Source organism: Camarhynchus parvulus, chromosome 3 (assembly GCF_901933205.1).
Source record: "Camarhynchus parvulus chromosome 3, STF_HiC, whole genome shotgun sequence".
NCBI classification, from domain to species: Eukaryota; Metazoa; Chordata; class Aves; order Passeriformes; family Thraupidae; genus Camarhynchus; species Camarhynchus parvulus.
In genome coordinates this window covers 92,261,316-92,275,939 of record NC_044573.1, presented here as the reverse complement: position 1 = coordinate 92,275,939, position 14,624 = coordinate 92,261,316, and the positions used below count along the sequence as shown (strand labels likewise).

The following is a 14,624-nucleotide window of genomic DNA, read 5'->3' as shown; positions in this document are numbered from 1 at the left end:
ACTATCTATAATTTGTTTTAATTAATTTAAGAGGAGTATGGTACTGCATGGGATCCTTGTGGAAAATGAACAGTATAGTCAAGTTTTCCAAGACTGAGAGGGGAAGCAGGGCTGAGCCAGGAGTTGGTCAGATGGGGTTCTAGCTTTGCCTCATGGCACTGAGATGTTTATGGCTGTTGGTCTTACACTTCACTTCTCTGTCTTGTTTTGACTGTAATCTTTTGGCATAGGTAGCATGTAGAACAGGTATCTTTTGTCGCCTAGAGCTGCATTTATGTCGAGAGGCATTGCCTTAAATGTATTTAATGTGTGAAATGGGATGAAAGAGATTCTACAGTAGCACAAAAAAGTAATTTATTGGTGTGAATGTAGTGTATACTCTTGTAATGTAGTTTATCTGTCTGTGAAGGAGATGGTATGAGATAGGTGATGACTGAAGAAGCTTTTGATTCTGAATGTTCCTCTTTGTTAAATAATGAAAAAATCAAACCTAATGTTCTGTTCAACTTCGACTGTTAAAATTTCCTGCATGACTGGGGAGAGAGAGTATACATAAAGAAGAATATTTTATTTGATGCAGTTCTAGTAAAAGACTTTCACTGCCTTTTAAAAGCAGTCAGAGTTTTTGAGAATAAAAGCAGTGAAAATGTTTGGAGGACCAGAAATTTACATGCATTTTCTTCCCTGGAAATTAATGGGAGTATATATATTCACTTAAATTGTTTGGTTTATGTCTACTTAAATTATATACAGGAAAACTTAAAATTTCTAACAGTTTTAAACTCAAAATTACTGTGCATATTACTATGAGCATAAAACATCTTGTTCACAAATATACATTAACTTCTAAATTTTTTACTTTCATTTAAAAATATCTTCTTCCACAGCTAAATTCTAGTCATGAGAAGTTCTTGGGGAGCCAACATACGCATGTATTACATGAATTTTGCATGGAAGCAAAAAAGTGAAAGTATATATGGCACTTACAATAAGCATGTATCTAAGCATTGCACAAATGTAATTTTCATGTTTGCATTTCAGGAAAACAGGATACCTCTGCTGAAACTCTTCTGGGTCAGGAATCTAGAAACCCTACAAGTTACTCGAGCCAGCTAGAAGACTCTGGATGTGATGTCTGTAATGACTCTACATTTGATTCTTTAGGCATAGCTTCAGATTTTCACCAATCTGAGCATAATGTCAGCACTTCTAAACATTGGTTGGAAGGAGTTCCCCCCCTCAATCTTTGCCCTACTAGCAAGGAGCAATCTCTGACTGCTCCAGTGCATTTTTTGCAACGTTTGCTTGAAATAAGAAAACTGTCAGAAGGAGGAATTCTTCAAGCAGACTTCTCAGAGCTTGAGAATGATTCTTTCACCATATGGAATTCAGTGTCTCAGTTGCTTGATGGACTGACTTTTTTTTACAACAGTTCTAAATTCCCAGCTCCGAGTTTCCTTAGTGAAGGGGTTTGTGTTTTGCTCAGTTTAATAACTGATAGTAAATTATCGAATCATGTTTTGAAGAAGTGTTTCAGGAAGATAGAAGAATTTAAGAAAAATCTAATTCAAGTTATTTTAAGAAATAGGAGTGTCAATAGGGTAAGTTTAAAACTTTCCTTCTTTCATATTCTACTTCCGTATACTGTAATATTCTCCTGGTTTTATGCACTCTTAAAATACCAGTTTGTCTTGTATTTTGAAGAGCACCAGAGATTTTTGTGATTGTTTTTTTCAGCAATATGGATAATAAATGCTCTGAAGCACTTGAAAAAGTTCTTGCTCATGCATACAAGAACTTCTAGCCTATTCCCAATTACAGGGCTTCTAAATAACTGATAAAAATACGGTTTAAAGGAACTTTATAGATAATATGCAGGAAAAACACATTGTTTCTCTTGCTATATGGAGATATACTGTAGATATTCATTCATATGTAATGAACTTCTTTCTTGAGCATCTAAATAAAATAGTTTGCTTCAGATATCCATCATTCTCTAGCTACTTGCAAATTTGTGTTTTAAAAATATATAAGCAAATGAGCGAAGAGTTAAAAAATAATATCCCCATCACAAAGAACAAGTAGGATTGAATTGCATTTTGTTTGTATTCATCGATGTGTGTGTGAAAATTCATGTATCATCATGTTAATTTCCTCATTCAACTGAAATATCCCTGGTCTTTCTTCACAAGATGCCCTACAGGTAGTTAATTCCATTGCCTGTTTTAGGATTTTAAGTTTTTATTCTGGATTTTAGAGTATCTTGGAACAGACATGATGGTTGTATTTTTTGACACTTAGATGTACCAATTTAATGTCCCCATGTAGGTAACTATGCTACCAGAAGAGCAAATTATCTTATCCCTGTAATCCTTGGAGCCTAAAGAATGTTTTCTGGGTACTAGGTCCCTATTCTAGGATAAATTCTAAAGTTGCCTCTCTCAAAATGAGAGCCTGGACATGTGATATGCCTATGGATGGATGTACCCATTTGTCTTTATTTAAATTGAATCCAACTCACTGTGTATTGTGTGTTTACCCCAGAACATGAACATCAAATAAGTATTGTCACCAAATTAAGAGGGCATTGGGTGAAAAGGATGTACCTGTATTTTGGTTAGGAAGCATTCAGATTGAAATCTTTCCAGGACTAGAGCTTTGTGTTTCTAGTACCAGAAACATTCCCACTTTAGTGTCAGCATGGTGCAAGACTCAGTTTTTAACTAGAGGTGTCCCTGGTCAGTGTTTTGAAAGGATATGACCATACATTCCATTTGTATGACATCAGGAATGGAGTTATACAGGTGTGTGTGTGTGTGATCGCTGGATACAAAAAAAAAGTTTGAACAGTCCTTCATTAAGGACTTCTTTATAATTGATGATGTCCACTGTTTCCACCATTTCCCATCCTCTTCCTGAATGGGAAGTCAGTAGTGTGGAAGAGCAATCCAGAGATTATCCAGTGATGGATTTTATGTTGTTTGGAGGAATCTGGCAAAGTCTAAGTGAGAGGTGTCACATCTTAAATGGGAGAAAATACTCTGATAGATCAAGGATGTTTCAGACCTGTAAAGAATTTTTATGAGTCATTCAGGAGAGATGGAGTACGTCCACATAATTTGAAAGTGGCATGTTTTCTCTGAATAACTTCACTAAAACAGATGGCTTTTTATGAGATGTGTTGTATCTTGCTTCCACCAAAATATTGACGTAAGAGTCATTACTACTGGCAGCCATTACTTCAGTCAAACACATCCAAAGAGTTTAAAAATTCTATAAGCCAATTACTAAGGGATAATCTTGGATGCTCCCAGATTAGAGGTTTGGTTTTCTTTAAACTGAATTGAAAATGGAAATAAATGTGTAGCATTCAGAATTAGTAGTGCAAATTGTATAACTAATCCTTCATGTGCTGTGTACCAGATATCTCCCAGGAACACTTTATACAGGTGATGATTGAAATATCACAATTATAGGTTTAAAAAAGAATTACCATTACTTACAAGGCTATCTTCTGGAAAGGGTCACAAACTGTATGAATTTCAGTTCCAGAAAATACTTAAATCCCTCCAGCATAAAAATATTAAGAATTTTGTTGTATCTAACCTTATGGTCAGAAAGCATTTGTATAGACAGCCATGCAGCAATGTAGTATTTGACACAGCTTTCCCTTTATCATCCTCATCAATAAAACTGTCAGGATCTTGCAAGAAGGACAAAGGTCTGTGAGAAACACCTTCAAAAACCTCACCAAGAGAAGGGGCTGTGGATTACACTTAATTAATTACATCTTCAAAAGCAATCTCAGATTTTTTCAGAGCAAGTTAAATACTTTAAATAATCTTTGAGAACTGGGAAAGGAGTCATTATCTCTACCTTAGATGTAAAGGAATAAAAACAGCAGCAGAATTACTTTCTGTAACTGTGGAGTCCTATTGTTTGAAATGTTTCTAATTATAAAGCATTGAAGCTGTAAGAACCAGCAAAGATGTGTATTCAGAAATTTTTTCCGGATTCAGCTGCCTAAAGCTGCCTAAACTCTTGGATAGAGTCTGACCTGAAACTCCAAACTGACATAGGTATCAAAAGGAAAAAAAAAAAGTCAGTCAATTAAGGTATGTGGCAGAAAATAAAAGGTAATTTTACGTAAAATATTAAATTATTTATAGCAAAAAATTAAAAATAGCCTCTTGAATTTTCCTTTTTTAAATTTTCTTTTTCCCTCCATGTTTGGAGAGCAGCTCAGAAATATGCACAGAGTTGTTGGACATACAATCTTTTGGAATAAACCTTCTGGAAATATCTCAAAAAGGGAGCCTCAAGTCACAGCTGCTCAGGGTGAAGCATGAATTTTCAGAGGTTCAACTGTCTGTGCAAGGTCTAACTTTGCACCTTCTGCTGTGGTGCAAAGCACAGCAGAAGGTGCACAGTTTTGCAGTTGTGGAGTTTTGCATCCCTGTATAGCTACCACAGAAAAGTTTTTGAGGATTCTGTGTACAGATGAGCTGTTACTTTCATGCAGCAAAGTGTGTGACAGTCACTACTGATCTGTGGTGCAAGTGCTTTGTTCATAACCAGTTTCTGAGTCCTCAGCACTGAGACCTTGGAGGTTTGTAGAGGTGCGTATTGCCTTGCAGTTTGTAAGTTCATTTGTGTTGAGTCACTCCACTGACACACACTCGGCTATGTCAGCAGAACCACTGTTGTATTTATGTAGGTTCCTTGCAAGTCCTGCTTTCAAGCAGAACAAAGTGTACTATAAAACTCTGTGAGATTGTATTCAGTTGGCAGAGCCACTGGCTCTGGCTTTTGAATGGACTCTACAACCTGACAAAATGTGGGAAAACATTTTGCATGGAAAACTCTGGTAGGAGCTATGGTATGTAATTTCAGTCCCAGTGGAGTAGAAACTTCAGAAAGGAAGCACTGGAATATTGTTTTGTGCTTAATCTACCTGCTTGGGATTTGGCAATGTCTGTTGTCATCCACCTCCATAGGGACACAGCAAAATGTACATTTTTCCTGCTCTTAGTTGCATCACTCGCTCACTGGCACTGCAATGTGCCTGTTGTGTTGATGTTTGTATCTGTTGTCCAGAATGTGTTCAAACAGGGGATCATTTCTCCTATATCAGAAGAATACAACAGTTGGAGGCACTGGTGGTTCCCAACTCCCTGTGCTGTTTAGGGTAGCATATGTGTTTTGTATTTCTGGTGGCGGTTTTGGATAGCTCATGGCAGTAGAGCACTTCACAGATGACGTCCTGGAGCTTGCCTGGAAGCCTCCTGTGGTGAATCTGGGCTTGCCGTACATTCATAATATATGAAATTAGCTTTAAAAGTCAAATCCATCTAACAGAAATTAAGACACTTTATATGTGTCATGTTTACATCTCTTGTCTGTTACAGCTGTGTGAAACTTCAAAACAGTTATTGTGAGGGAATCCAGAGTCTCATTTATTACTTTGGAGATCGAAGAAAAATAGGTTTATCTTTAGCCTCTTTCAGTGCCATTCAGTTGTGTTCAAAGCTGTCATGGCCAAGTACATCACAAGGTGCTGCATTATGTAAGATTTCTGTGGTGTGATCCTTAGTGGTGTCACACCAGTTCGTCAGCATTGTAGACAATTCAGTTCACTGGTTGTACTTCTTTTAGGTGCAGCTGATACTGTAATTCAGAGCCTGGCTAATGCATCTGTTATAGGCCAAAAGATCCTGGCCTTAGTCCTGGGTTTTTTACAGAGATCTGTGTGTGTTTCTTGGACCTCATGTTTTAAGGAGTTAACCAAAACACAAAGACAGTATTTTTGGGATTCTAACATTGAGCTGTGTTGGGCTCCTGTTCAACAAATACCTCATCTCTCTGGCCCATCTCACTCATAATGTCTTTCAAGCAAGACCTGGAAAAAAAAGAGATGTGTTTCAGTGGTCTGTTGTTGTTTGCTTCTTCTTATGCTATGTTTAAAACATCAGTACTGACTTTGAAGATGATGTCAAGTCATGAATTGCCACTCCAGTCAAACAGCACACACGTAAAAAAAGGTTATGTGATGCTTCCTTCCCTTTTTTTTTAACCTTTTTCTTTTTCAGCAATTGGCTGCCTTTAGGGTAGTTGTTTTGAATTTACTAGCATTAACAGCATCTGGAAGGACACTGAGACATCAACATAGTTTTAGGAACTTCTTGTATCCTGTTTGGGACTTTACTACCCATTTTAATTTTTCTCTCATGTTTCACCTAAAAGCCTTTATGTAAAATTTTGCTGCTGCTCAAAATACTACTATTGATAACATTTAACAGAAAAGCAATTGCAGGAGTTCTGAGTAGTATTTTACTGCCTTTACTGGGTATTTGTGTGAGAAAGAATTCACAATTCTTCATGAAAATAACAAGTTGAAAAGTAATACATTGAAAAGCAGAAAGAGGAATGTTTAAATCTCAGTGGCAATTATATAATGAAATGTATATGTGTGCTTGTGTGGTTTAAACAGCACACATTCATCAGAACCATGGTTTTGAATATTTTCTTATCTAGGATACAGTTTGTATGATTCATTAATGACTGAATTTTCCTGGAAGAGAGTCATCATAAACTTACTCTGATGCTTGAATACGTGCAATAGTATGGATTTAGTCAATGCATACTGTTGTATGCTGCAGTTAGTTGTGGTTGACAATAAACTTCCCCAACTATGTATAGGTTTGCAGTATCTTTTGTCAGCCACAGCCAAGACAGGACTTAATTCATTGGTTTGCAAGAGTGTTTCCTGCTTAGGGACAAATAAGATTTAGAAATAGTTATTCATGTCACTGGTGGTTTTCAAGTATAAAATGAGCAGGCTTCAGTTTTCCTAATTAATTGAGTCCCAAGGGGAATACTGTGGGTGCATTTTCATACGCCAAAAGATTTTAATTTTATAGGGGAAGAGCACTTCATTTGTATGAATATTAAAACATGTTGCCTGGATTTTGAGGTCTAGTAAGAGTCAATGCTTGAATCTCTTGATTATTGAATTAAATTTTCTCAGCAATCTGTTGTCCTTATGTAGAGAGTTAAGTAAAATGGTAATCAGAATCCATTGTCTTGAAAATTGCTACTGTCTAAAGCAATCACCAAACTGACTGGCCCTCATTTACTTTAGTAAAGCGGATCATAGAAGTAACATAGACAAGAATGAATGAAAGAAAATGTTGTCCATCTTCCCCTTTCAGCTAGCTTCAGCTGATGCAGATCATACACTAGAGCTACAATTATGGAAGAAATACAGAACAATGTTAGCTTGTCCAGCAGATGCTGAGTGGGCTGAAGCTCCCCATCAGGACAAGAGCCTGTGAGCTTAATGCCTCTTGCAAAAAGACTTAGTCAATAGGCTCCCCTTGATCAGGGGCATGTAGTAAACCCCAGTAATAAGGTTCCCTTTGTTGCCTCAGTCTCTGATTCCTGCCCACAGGCTCTCAAGCTGCTCATGGTTGTTATTCTAAGACAAGTCTCCTCACTCAATCCAGCTCTTGAGGCAGAGAGCAATCTCTCCACTTCTCCTTCCTCCCCTGTCTATTCTGAACACTCTTTTGCCTTCAATGCTCGTGCTCCAGTCATGGGATTTTTCCTGCTGAGTTTCAGTAATGGCAACAAGATTGTAGCTTTCTAGCATCACAGTGGCTTCCAGCTCCTCCAGTTTTTGCCCATGCTGTGTGCATTGGTGTAAAGGCACCTCAGCTGAGTTGTCAACCGTGTCACCTTCCTAGAGGAACACCCATGAATTCCTTTGAAACATTTGCCTTCCTGGTGTTTCCCTGTGAGGGAATGAGCCAGGGACTCCCAGGTGAGTCCCTGGCTCATCTCCCTAAGACTGCAAGTGTTTTGCAGTGCAGCTAGCACATTTCTGAATCAGCAGCAGAGGATCCTCACCAGCACCCCATGGCTCTAATGTTTGCATATCACCCCACAGAGTGCCAGGGACAAGCCTGACACTGACAGCCCACAGCAGTGGAGCCAACTGATGGTTCTACTGGAGAACATTAGGTTGAGAAGAGTGGAGAAAAGCATGAACAAGATTATGAAAGAGGGGAAATTCAGCCCAGATATTAAGAAATTCTCTACTGTGAGGGCGGTAAGATGCTGAAACAGGTTGCCCTTAGAAGTTGTGGATGTGCCAGGCGTGCCACTGTTCAAGGTCAGGCTGGATAAGGCCTTGGGCAACCTGGTCTAGTGGGAGAATCTCTGCCCATGGCAGAGAGGGTTGGCAGCAGATGATCTTTAAGGTCCCTTCTAACCTTTACATTCCATGATTGTATGATTCTGTGAAGGCATAAGGGCAGAGTAAGGACTGGAGATGTGGTCTAGAGAGCAAAGAGTTGAAATAATATGTATAAATTTTTGAGACTGGTAGAAGAAATGCTGGCAAGTAAATAGGAAGAGAGAGATACATGAGAAGCATCAATTAACAAAGGAAGCAACGTGAAGATAAGGAAAGGGGTGCTAATGTTCTCTGTATAAAAGTGAGGTTTTCAACTGGCATTGATGATTAGGAGTGGAAGTCAGGTCGGACTAAATGGGCAAGGGTAATGTAAAATCAAAGATGAAAATGGTTTTGTTTGTAAGACTTTACAATTCGAGGATTCCTGCAATAATTATTTGCCCGTCCTGTATTGCCAAATATGTCAGTTTATTAGGAAAGAGAGCTGTTGGGACAAAAACTGTAAACAGAAAAACAGAAAGTAAGATGCAGTTGACACAGCTGCATGGTGTAGTGAATCATGCAACTCAAGGAAGAATTAAACTCAGAAATTTAAATCTCCTCTATTAAATAAAATCTAACATGCTGATAAATGAGTTCTAAAAAACTATTTTTTTAAGTTTTTTATGCTGTTTCCTGGGGAACAGGGCTTACAGTGTGTGTGCTGTCTGCTGTGGTTATCAGTCCTTTCCTCTGCAAGTAAATTTTGATAGCCAGCTTGAAATCACTTGGAAAGAAGTGAAAGGTCAATAATACCTTCAAGTAGGCTTTAAAATCTGAAGCTGGGTGAAGGAGAGACCCAGTTAGTATGCCTGAGATAAGCTGAACGTTGACATTATATGTTCATTTTGGCAACAGCCAGGTTGACAATGCACACATCCTTCCCAGCTGCTGGCACAGCATTGCCCTCTCTTGCTTTGCATCCTGAATAACATGGGAAGACAGCAGAACCTGGGATGTGAGAGGAGGGCTAGGGAGAGGTGATGCAGGACTTGAACAGTGAACCAGGCTCCATTACTTCCTGTTTCTAATGGTATATTTTTTACAATCCAGTTTTCTGACTGCTTTTACCTGAGGATTCCTGAAATGCATTGGTTTTGTTTCATCTACAACATTAAACAAGCCCAAGGGATTAAAAGATTTCTGTTTCTTTTTAACATTGGATAGATTAGAGCGTTGAACATATGCTTTTATCTTTAATGAAACTATATACTATTAAATTTTTTTGTTTGAATGTTTCCAGAGTAAAATTAGCAACACATGAGCATTGCTGTACAACAAGGTCTTACATTTGTTTGCTATTTGCAGATTCATTGCTTATATGCTGCATTGTTTATATGCTTATTTGTTCTGTGTGCATTTAATCCACACAGTCTATAAGCATTCTTTTAACCTTCTTTGCTGTCTCTTATTTTCGTAAAATATTCTTATAGGAACGTAAGAGATGCACCAAGATACAATGTAAAAGCTGTGCTCTTTAATAAATCAGCAGGATTTAAAAAATCAGTATTAATATTTATTAAAGATAATTAAAATTTATTTTCTATAATACGTAACTGGGAAATATTTTATTATAAGGATATATTTAATAAGAATATTTATTAAATATTAATAAATTCACCAGTGGCATTTTTCGGTGCCATTGATAGTCATATCTCAAGTACCCTGAGTGGCATCATTACAAAATACAAAATACTTACTTACTTCTCTTAGCAAAGGCTGAGTCTTTAAATTTCAAGGTCCCTTGTTATCTAGTCTTCAAAAATTCCAAATAGAAAATGGCAACTCTTGCCAAACCATAAAAGATATGGAAATTTTGTGAAAGATACTATTTTAGTAAAATCTCAGCTTCTAGCCCTAATAATTGCACAAAAAATTTCATTACTTCACTATCTATCAAAAAATTATGTAAGCAAATAGAAGACAGCTTAAACAAGAACCACAATATTCATGTTTTACTGTGATTTTTGGGAGGGGTTACCTTGAAAAACTGCTCTGGATTGCCTAGTTTGCTTGCTCACCAAGGGCAAATTAGCAAGTATACTCAATATTATGCTCTAAAAATACAGAACTGTAAAATTTGTATCCCTCCCTAATTTATTAAAAGAAATAAAAATGAATGGTAACTTTACTGAAAAATGTGCTATTTTTAAGCATTTTTTAAACCTTGAGTTGAAGCAGTTGTAGCCTTGGGAACATGGGTGCTGTCAAGGCAGAACTATCCAGGTGTTGCAAACTTGTTTCTAGTAGATACTGTGGAATGTGCTTTCAAAATGGTAATTTCTACCTTATTTTTAGAAAGAGGAGTCATTGTTTTGTTTGGAAGGGTATATATTTCTAGTATATTAACATCTCATTTTAATTCATATAGCCTCAAAGCATAGGTAGGTGCATGCATTACATTATCCCTTCATATAATTTTCATTATTCAGAAACCTATTTTTATCACATCTTCATTCATATTTCATATTTATAGACTCTTTGGTGTATATGTTAATGAATCATTTTAATTACACAGGTTTTCGAAGCTGTATGTGTACAATTTATGAATTCTTTTTAATAGGAGGAGTTTGCTTTGTATCTCTGCATGAAGATTTGGTTCTGAACTTGAGACTTTTATCTCTTTTATCATCTTCTTTTGATACTTGTTTTGGGATTACATGCAGAAGTGAGGTGATTGAGGGCAAAGTTTCATTAAAGTTGGATTGGACTGTGCATAGCAGTCTCATGTTGGGCAGATGATACCCAAGCTGATCCAACTCTTTACCAGCTGGAAGAGGCTGGGAAATAGACGTTGCATCACCTGCTGATCAGGCAGTCAAGCAAGAACTGTAAATGCAAAGCTGCCTAATTAATGGGTTTTACAGCAAAAGATTTCAGTCACCTTGCTGTCCACTTACCTAGCCCAAAATTTGGTCAGTGACAATTTTACAGGAGGCAGTGTTGAAAACCATGGTAAAGTTGAGGTAAATGCTTCCCCTAAATAAAATCATGCTGACTGCTCCTAGAACACCTTCCTGTCCTTTGTGTGTTTGGAAAAGTTTTCCAGCAGCATTCATCCAATGCAAACTTGTAAATGGCAGGCAAGTATTTTTATTCATATATATGTGTGTATATAGATATAGATATAGATATATAGATATAGATATAGATATAGATATAGATATAGATATAGATATAGATATAGATATAGATATAGATATAGATATAGATATAGATATAGATATATATTTGCCTGCATGTGTATACACATGTGAGTTGCCTGGAGGTATAATCTAGATTGTTAGTAGGATGCAGTAATCTGTTTTGAGTGGTTCAGACATCATAGTTATTCTTAGGCATACAGATTTGTGTAAGAATATCCTTTTGTCAGTCAAAAATACTCATTTACAAAGAGTTCCTGAATATTAATGTTGTAGGGGATACGCATTTATATAAAAACACAAGTTATAATAATTGTAATTAATGTGTCTTCTTTTTCCTTTCAAATAACTCTTCTTTTTCCTTTGAAATAACTTCTATATTTTACATATAGAAAAATCTTGTGTACTTTGTAGAGAAGTATGCTTCATTACATAATAGCTATTTATATCAATTTTAGGGAACAAAGAAAACAGTTGGGTTTTTTTTATTATTTTTTTAGTAGAGGAAACTGTGGCAAAAAATTACTAACATAATTCTCATGTAAGTCTACATCACTCCTCTTGTGGTTCAGGAGAAATGCATTGTTAAAGAACAATATGAAAGTGAATTATTTGAATTTGAAAATACAGACAGATACATAGTATGTCTTCTAGCAGTTAGCATTTAATCAGTTTTTTTCCTGATAACTATATTGACAACACCCTAGTACAGCTCTCAGCTCGCATGTTTGAATTTCAAAGAATTTGTTCATTTATTTGTGTATCTATGAAAAGCAGAAGAACTGTATGTGCAGAGTAGTCACCAATTTGCTATGTGAGTAGATGGGTATGATGACATCTAATCCTGAAAAGCAGGGTCCTGGGGAGTTCACATTTTTGGAGGAGTTTGTTCCTGTGACAGTTTCCTGTAGTGTTATTCTTGTGAGGATGGATGTCAATTTCTCATAGATCTCATATATCTGTAATCAATAGAATTTTATATTGGACTTTTTCCTTTAACATTTTAATATGTAAATCCCATTTCTACTTAAAGTAATCGTTTGGGATAAAAAAAAGACTGAGATGCATTCTGAAAGGTTAAATTTACTGTTATTTCTCTTTAGTTTCAGGCACTGCATTCTGTATCACAAACGCTGGGTTTGCTAGGAAGGAACAACATACTAAGAAATTCTTTAATATCCCTTCTCCTATCGGGAGTCCGTCAGTTTGCTGAGCAGTTGTTGCAGGCTCACCAGGTACTGTCATCTTTTCTTTTCAAGAAAGCCCAGAGAGTGGTGTTGGGCCGTGTTTTGGCTGAATTTATTTGTTTCCTAAAATGTAAAGAAAATCATAATTCTATAGAATATTCAGATTTATAATCCCAGAAAATGCTAGGAGCTACCTTAAACAGCAAATTCAAAAAGAGAGGCATAAAGAGAAAATTCTATACAGAAAGGTAAAATTATCAGACTGCATAATAAATAGACTGTAGAGGTTTTTAGATCATACTATATAATTTGCAAAATACTTGAAATAATGAGTTAGAAGATTTAGTACAATGTATGAATTGTTGACTGTGCAGGCAATAAAACTTTGGTATCCAGCTAAACAGACAATATAACTTTGGTATTCTCTCTCTAGCTCATGTAAAACTGGAAAGTCAGCTGCTTTATTTTATTTCAGAATTAGATGTCATGTTTCACGTTATTATTATTTCAAATTATTAATTTTCCTGATGCAAAAGTTGTCCAGCACATAGTATCATATTTAGTTTGTTACAATGAGTAGGAGAATAGAACTTTTGGTAAAATTTATTCTTAAATTAAATTATTTCCAGTAAACTATAGAGGAAAGAGAGAGAGATTAGATGTTCCTTTAGCATTTGAAAAAAAGATATATGCACTAAATAGGGGTTTCATAGATTTTTCATACACTTGTATGTGTTGGTATGTATTTTATGCAAAATGTTCAGCTTCACTTGGGATTGCAACTTGATTTTACACTATCCTAAAAACTTTTTGTTTGGTGGAAAATAAATTTATTGATACATATCAAAAACATTCACCATGTATTTATTTTGCAGTGGTCTAATTTAACAAAAGGCTTAAGTGTTGCTCAAGCAGTCTTAACTTTTTCTCTCTAGCATATGATGTAGTAGTAAGTTGGACTGCTGGAGAAGGAGTATGTAATTGCCAACCCAGATTTCTAGTATGTTTGAATCATATTCTGAAAATGCCAGTTTTGAAAGAATAAGACAATGAGCTGTGCCTTATTTTAGGTTACTGTTAGCATACAAGATTTATTGATGGCAACCAAAAGTCAACAGACTTTTGACAATTGTAAGGATAGGGAAGAGTGTAATTAAAAACAATAATTGTTTTTTTTAAGTTTAAAGCAGCTGTTCATTTTTAACATTATTAAACCTCACCTGTTAAACAGAATTAGTCATCTTTCTTTTCAGAGTTTTGCCAGTGGCAACGCAGAACCTTTCAGTTCTCCACAGTGATGTCAAGCTCATACTGAGCACTGTGCTTTGCTGAGTTAGTTACTATGGAACTTCTTAACCTTGCCATTCTGTAATTATTTTTATTGCTTTCATATTTGGTGAAGCCTCAGGAGCTGGGCATCTGTCAATCTGTAGCTGACACTGTAGGAATTTGAAAAGCTGCAGTATATGTAGGGCAAGTAACTGAAGTTCTGGTTTGCTTAGCTTGTGATGAAGTCCATGTTTTTAAAGTTCATGCATTCTTGCACTTAGTCCTAATAGATGTATTGTGTTCATTTAAAAACCCTCATATATTCTGCATGTGATAATATTCTGGAAATAGATCACAATAGGACTCAATTCTGATGGCCTGATTTATGGAACAGCTTCCAAATGTTTCTGAATTTGTGTAGCATGACTTCTGGTAGATATGATTCTAAAAAGGATTAAAGTATTTTTTCGTGTTTTATAATCACATCTAATGATACAGCATCAATTTGAAATAAAACCCCCAGCTTTAAAACAAAAACTCTTCATAAATACTTAAATTAGAGTTTGGAGGAAGATAATACTTGTACAATCAAACTTCATTAGCTGACATGTATTCTAATTGTGTTTTGTTACTTAAGCAAAACCACTGTTAATTGCAAAGAGTATCTCCCATTTAAAACAATCAAATTAGAGATTCTTAATTTTAGTTATGATTAGAGGTGTGGAAATACATGAGGTTTTTTTTGCTTCATTGTTAGTTTTATTGTTGTTGGCACATAAGAGAAATAAA

At 35.9% G+C, this 14,624-nt stretch overlaps 1 protein-coding gene across 1 annotated transcript in view; it reads left to right on the top strand.

Annotated features, from left to right (window-relative positions):
* Positions 1–14,624, top strand: part of MEI4 (meiotic double-stranded break formation protein 4) — a 69,764-nt gene that overhangs the window by 19,347 nt on the left and 35,793 nt on the right. The window contains exons 3-4 of the mRNA XM_030946299.1: positions 1,042–1,601; positions 12,483–12,614. Coding sequence (XP_030802159.1) covers positions 1,042–1,601; positions 12,483–12,614 — 692 coding nt within the window. The remainder of the gene's footprint in view (positions 1–1,041; positions 1,602–12,482; positions 12,615–14,624) is intronic.